This window comes from Merops nubicus, unplaced genomic scaffold (genome assembly GCF_000691845.1).
Source record: "Merops nubicus isolate BGI_N331 unplaced genomic scaffold, ASM69184v1 scaffold17585, whole genome shotgun sequence".
Taxonomy (NCBI): Eukaryota; Metazoa; Chordata; class Aves; order Coraciiformes; family Meropidae; genus Merops; species Merops nubicus.
Genome location: NW_008610451.1, coordinates 9,912 through 16,773, shown reverse-complemented (window position 1 = coordinate 16,773; position 6,862 = coordinate 9,912). Strand labels below are relative to the sequence as shown.

General features: G+C 40.0%; 1 protein-coding gene across 1 annotated transcript in view; it reads right to left on the bottom strand.

Annotated features, from left to right (window-relative positions):
* Positions 1 to 697: 697 nt before the first annotated feature.
* LOC103773556 (transcription initiation factor TFIID subunit 1-like) overlaps positions 698 to 6,862 on the bottom strand; it is a gene marked incomplete at both ends in the record, with an annotated part of 16,031 nt that continues 9,866 nt past the window's right edge. Inside the window, 9 exon segments of the mRNA XM_008940929.1 lie at positions 698 to 778; positions 1,371 to 1,501; positions 2,258 to 2,399; positions 3,264 to 3,464; positions 4,670 to 4,774; positions 4,859 to 5,032; positions 5,136 to 5,309; positions 6,143 to 6,250; positions 6,369 to 6,496. Coding sequence (XP_008939177.1) covers positions 698 to 778; positions 1,371 to 1,501; positions 2,258 to 2,399; positions 3,264 to 3,464; positions 4,670 to 4,774; positions 4,859 to 5,032; positions 5,136 to 5,309; positions 6,143 to 6,250; positions 6,369 to 6,496 — 1,244 coding nt within the window.

The window sequence follows — 6,862 nt, the reverse complement described above, 5'->3', positions numbered from 1 at the left end:
GGTCCCTTCCAACCCCTAAAACTCTGTAATTCTGTGACTTCAAAGAATATAGGAAAGATATGAGGTGGCTAACAACAGGAGGAACAGTAAATCAATGTATTCACTCATAGTATATGATGTAGCAAAGAAAGGAGTAAGCCAAGTTAGAAACCAAGTAATCGAGGAAGGAATAAACCAGGTCAATCCAATTCCAATCATATATTAATTGCCAAGAAAAAGCATTGGTGCATATGTAACCCTCTTTCTGTCCTGGTCTCAATTTTCTCCAACCATCACTGGAAACTCTATTTGTTGTGGACAGTCAGGGAGCCCTTCCAATAGCATGAAACCCTTCGTAGTATATCCACTACATAGGTAGGCTTCCCCTGTTCATGGCAAGCAGAGATAGCTTTTATACTATTGACTTTAAAGGCAGGACAGCTGATGTTAATTCTAAAGGTAGGGTGTCTGGTGTTAATTTCCTAATTGGTTTTCACCCAAGGTTGGCCAGGCCTTGAGATAAAACCAAGAGGAAGGTCTCTCCTGCCTGGTTGTGGGCATCATCCATATGTCAACCCTGAATCAGGCCGTGGGACTTGGATCTCGGCGCTTCATGAATCCTACTTTAAGTATGTCCTTTAAATATATGTCCTCATTTTTCTCCTGCCATGCAGAATTATATATTGGTGTGCATGCTCATGCATCACTCCGACAGTACCTCATCATCAATCTTCATTTGGAAATCCTCTTCATTCTCCTCTTCCGGTGCAAAGAAGGATTTCTCCCCATAACCTGCATCCTGCAGGAAAATATTAGGAAAAAATATGAGAATCTAAAATCTTAAAAAGGTTACTGGAGAGAGAACTAGAAATATATTATGAATCCTCTGTAGAGAGCTGCCATGCTGAACAAGGATACTTCCACAAGCAGTTGTTTGCAAGATTCACTTTAACCCACAGTATCACAGATGTCAATCTGACCAGTATTTTGACAAATTCTGTAACTAAACACTGCACTCAACTTTAAAAAAACAAACAAACAACAACAAAAAACCCTCTCTCTCATAGCCACATACTGGTTACCTTCTGATGCAGAGTTCCAAGTAGAAATACAAGCCCTTTCTCGTACCTTCCCTTTGCTACCTCTGAGCATCGCTAACTCAATATCTAAACAGCAGATGGAAAGAATATAATGTCTCTTTTTTAACTCTCTTTTTACACAGTAGAAAACAAGTTACCCAGTAGTGAAGGGCCTATTTTGCCTACTTTATAGCAAAATCATGTTTAGGCAGAAGGCGTTACCTAGCCCTACCCTTCACTTGCTTGTGAGTAACAAGATAACAAGTAAGAGCTGCTTGCCAGTAACTTCTTACAGCCCCAGGAAGCGTTTACCTTCAGTCGCTGCTCAGCTGCAATCATGCTGTAGTAAGCACAGCACTGTTCTGGGGATACCATTGCTCTGATCTCTTCCTCTGTTGGCAATCTGAAATCTGGCTTTAAAACCCACCAATTTGAGTCCATTCCTGAAAAATGCACATATCAAACACTGAATATTTTCTCACAAATATTGTGTGCCATCAAAATCCTAACTGTATTTAAAGATAAGGTACCCTGCTGCAATGCTGGCAAAAGGATTAAATATGACAAACCCGTGACACTTAGCCCTCTAAAAGGTTTTTTTCATTTTGCATTTGTCTACATCAAGGTCCCCAACTCAGCACCTGTTACATCAGCACACTCTCATACATTCATGCTCATTCAATGTATACACTACATTCTAAAAGCATGTAATCTACCTTTCTCTCCCTCACCTCAATGGCTAGCCTAAAAAGTTTTGTATTACCACCTGTTTATCATTCTGCACACACAAAAACTTGGGCTCTCAGAGAATTATTAGACACACGAAGATGGGACAAGCTTTTACTGGCACATAGTCGTTGTGAAACAACACAGCCACCCAGAGAGGGAAGAGAACATACAAGTTACATGTTAAGAACATGTTAGTGTCATACATTGTTACTTCATGAGTAAATCCTTGCCCTAAGGTTTATAAAAAAAAGTCTGCACATTAGTCATTTCTCACCATCAAGCACATCTGCGTCAAAAGAAAGTGCACGTTTATAAAGATCAGAACAAAAACACTTATCAGATTACAGTTCAGATCTTTAAATAGGTGTTTTAAAAAATGGTTTATCGAGAGATGTTCCCTCCTCCTGCTTCTGTTTGAAACTCCAGGAGCAGCAAAGAATGGCTGGCCACCACATAAAGCCTTTAACTACCTGTGCGTTTGAAATCAGCACAAAGTTTTAGCCGCTTTCGGATGCTGCTCTCCGAGTGGGAGGGAAAGGCCTTCTTGATGTCCTCCATGCGAATCCTCCGCGGGCGGTCTCTGCTCTTCCAGAAGAGCCGATAGATAAAAACCTAGCAAACGAGACATTTGGGGTATCTGAAGCAAGAATGCCAGAAACCTGCAAAAACAGTATAAACAATGCTGTTTCTAGTGACCACTTCAGACTTCCTACTTAAGCTTATTGTTTCTCATAAATTTACTTAGTACAAATTTTCTAAGGCATATGTCTGCTCCAGGTTCAGCTATTTTTGAGAATGAGATGTGGAACTTTATCTTGGACTTTTGTATTAACATATTAGAAATGTTAATGCTTTGGCACAGAAATCTGAACTCTGTGAATGGCAGGCATTTTCTTCATCTGCAAATATCTCTTGAGTTATAGTTTTGAATTAAACTGACAGCGCATTATGAGAAATTTTCTCCAAAATCTAAATTTGGGGATATTTACTTGAATGGTCACTGACAGTCCCAAAGCTTAACTGCCTCAAGATCTAGGAAATCAGCAAAGACTCTGATTGTCTAATCAGACACAACTCTAATTCTGTGCTATGTAATAGAACTGTCATAAGGTCCTTTAAAATTGCTTCATAGTAAAACCCACATAACTGCCATTTTATACAGCATAACCATTTCAAAGAATTTCTTCAATTTTCTATGCTTTTATGTCCTCTTATAACCTTTTGTTTTGGCTAATAAAAAGCTTCAATCGTATATTTATCAGACGGGATGCAAATAAACAGAAGCAGCATGCTATAAATTGTTGGTTAAATGACAACCAAAATGATCTGTACAGTTAACATTCAACTCTTACACTCCTCTCACCTCACAACAAAACATCTCTTTTCAAATCAAGGGTGTCCACATGAGGCCTCTGCCTATGCCAGAGACTTTCTCTAAAGGCCACTAAGATTCCCAAACTGTCTTTCATCACATACCTGCAGAAAATCTCTGATATGGGTGTTAGCTCGTTTAGAGTTGGGACCAGGTACTTCATAAAGTGGGCACTCCTGACCAACTACAAAAATATCCACTAACTCTCGAACATAGTAGCCTTGTCGTGTCCGGATAATCAGGAAATCCGTTTCAGGCATTTTATGTAAATAGATAGGAGCCCGGAAAAGGTTGTTTTCAAATGCCTAATAAGATACAGAAATCAAATTTGAAAGTCAGGTTTTGATCAAATGTTCTGTAACTTGATCTACAAAAAAGATTTTTAAAAAAAAAAACAACTATGTCATTCCAATGGTACATCATTTATATCACAATATATGTAGGATGTGTAGTCAGAACAGTCCCTGCTTGTACAGAAAAATAACCAAGGATGAAGTGCAAAAGCATAAGAAAACCTACAACAAATGCAGAAAGAGTCTGAAGGGCTCTTTGGAGTTACTTTTAAGGAGGTACTTTAAAAGGTGACAGAAAGAACACAAATGCAGAAGAACGTCATTACCACAGAAACCAGCCCAGGACACAGGCACATTCAGGTAATGGGAGGTGGCAACAGAAGCAAGCACTGAAAACTTTGCTCTGGAAAGGAGCTTGTAAAAACCTAACCATAAAAGCAGAGAGCAGCAGAGTTCAGCATTTAAAGCTAAGCAAGTTTAAACTAGTATCAAGGAGGCACTAGAGTGAGTGGGACTGGCAAGACCATCTTCTGTAAAGGGTTTTCTCTACCCTTTCTCTATCCACAGGGCTTCCACAAGCCTTACCCACTCCTACTCTCCCACACTACCCTCGTCCACCTTGCAGAGCTTTCCCTAAGATGGCTCTGTCTTCACTTGAAGCTTTCCGTAAGTCCTGCTCTATCCATAATGAAGTCCTCTTAGGCTTAAATAATTAGCATTGTAAAAAACACTTATAAAAGCAGAAGTCTACACACCTGACTAGTAACTGTCATCCAGCATACAACCAGCAGTGCAGTTCACCGGAAGTACACATAAGGTTTTGCTCACACACCCTGGACTGTTATATACCCATGTTTTCTATCACCTCCAACATCTATTTACTGGGGACCCCAACATTCAACCATCTTTGGCCTTCCACTCAGTCTTCACTACCAGTACTTCTCACATCATTATAAAGCAAAGCAGCAATTATACACTTTACGTAATTCCTATCATTCCTACAACAATTTAAAAAAAAAAAAACCAACAGAGGTATTAAAAAAAAGGCAAGCCAAGAACTGCATTGGTAAACAAAGAGACTTAATCTGGAAATTAAACAGACTATCTCGTCTTCTGGGGAGCTGAGCATTATTTGTGATCCAATAAACAGGGGATGAAATGTTCTGCCTATTACTCCATGTTCAATTTTTTTGTCTTCTTATGCTTGTTTTTCTCACCTGCAGTAACTGGCCTGGATGGAGAGAACCCAGAAACGGAGAAGTGTGACAGTAAACAGTCTCTCCATACTTACAATCTGGAGCTCCTGGATCTTTGCCAGGTTTCTGCAACATGCAATGAAGGTACAGTTACTACTTAGTGTGAGGCAGAAGAAAATTACTGTCCCACAGCAAAACCTGCATACTCACTCTTTTGTAGTAATTTTTAATCTTGGTTGCCATGCCAACCTGCATCATTAAAGGAGCATTTTCCTCACTGTATTCAGCAAGGATGAGATCTCCATCCTTGCCAGTTAGGTCCTGTGGTGTGCGCATGAAGAACATCTCACCCCCGCCAGAAGCCTGACGCTCCTGCTCTCTCATCTGTGCCAGCAAAAAGACAATGTTAGGAAAATGGCACATCAAACAGATCTGCTGTGCGAATGGAGCCACAGCAGATATCGGATACAGAGGAGAATAACTGTACCTTGGCTTTCTTTTTTATGTGCTTCAGCAGAGGTTGCACAGCGTGGGGCCCCGGCTGGGACAATGCGCCAAAAGAGTATTTCTTCAGGGGAGGCCGATGAAATTGTCTGAGCTTCATAGGACCCATATGGGTGGGAAAGAACGGCTGGCGAAGTTCCACTGCTGGGATAGAGTGCTAACACAGGAACAAAACGTGTGTTGAGAACAACACACATCATCTCAAAACCCAGATCATCCTCCTACCCTGCTAACCTTTACACAGCATAACCTAGCAATATCTGTTTAAGTTTACCAGCAGTAACACTAGCACATCGAACCACACGTGTTGTCACACATGCTGCCTTCTGACAGAAAGTGCTTCGGTCCATAGGCAGATCTTCCCTTTCTGTACAGAGATTAATTTTACTACTTCAAATGGTACTCAATGAGAGGATTTTTTTTTAACTAGGAGCATAATAGTGGAGCCACTATTTCTATCAGTGGGAGAGAAGCACATTTAGAATTACATTTTTCCCCATTACAGAAGACGCTAGAACCAGATGACGTTTTAGAAAAGATCACTGAATACTACAGTGAAGAAGGAAAAAAATAAACACCTCTTCACATAGAGCTAGTGACCAGTAGTTCAAATGCATTATCATCAAAATTATTTTTGTAATATCCAGATTAAAAATACACACTAGTAGCAGAAGTACAGCCTCACCTCTTCATTATCTGCACCACTTTCCCCTCCTCCCACTACTGCTTCAGACACAAAACAAAAGCATAGCAAGTATGATGCAGCAAGAACCATCACCTAACCCTCAATTTGATGCCCCATCAAGAAAAGTTAGTTCAGCCTCCTTTCTATACATTTTAATTAAACAACATTAAAAATCTCTCTTGAACACTTAATTGACTTGCTCTAATCTAAAATGTGTTTTTCTACAAATCCTAAAATATACTCTTAGCTAGAAACCTCCTACCAAGACACTCTATCCCTCACTCTATAGCAAACACTGTGACTACCTGGATGATGTTGCCTCCAAAGGTTCCTCGAAGACCCTGCTGTTTGGGGTAGTAAAACTCATCATTGGAGAGGTTCCAGGGATCCTTCACCTCTGGCTGAGACATGTTCTAATTAAATTTTAAATGAGAGAGTGGGGTTGGTTGGAAGAGATATTATTAAAAAAAATTTAAAAATCACTCCTATCACATCATTGCCAATATGCAAGGTGCTAAAGCTTATGCTGACCTGCTGTGGTTCCTCCTTGATGACACCTGTTTTTCCCAACAAGATTCTACTTTTCTTCAGAGAAGATTCTTTCTTGTTCTCCTTGGATGGAGAATTCAAAGTCATCTCCTCCTTTTCATCAGGAATTTCTGAAACAGAAAACAATCACACTGTAGGGCATTTGTCCTATGGTTCCTTTTTCAGCACTGAAACCTCCTACTGAGCTATAGTTTGCTTCAGACATCTTAGCCTTTTTGGTGATTTTCTGGGGTTACTATCCTCCTTCTGCATTCCACCCCCTTTTCCTCCATACAGGTTAATATAAAACAAGCTCAAAAAGACAGAAAAGCTCCATGCTTAAATCTCTACCTTACCTTCTTCAGTAGTAAGTAGACTTGAGTGGGATAAGGATTGCTTGGGGTATCCACTGCCTAACATAAAATTTGCTCATAATCTAACTAATGAAAGTACAAGAAATAGCATCTGTTCTGCCCAAGCTATTCTAAAGAAAGTCA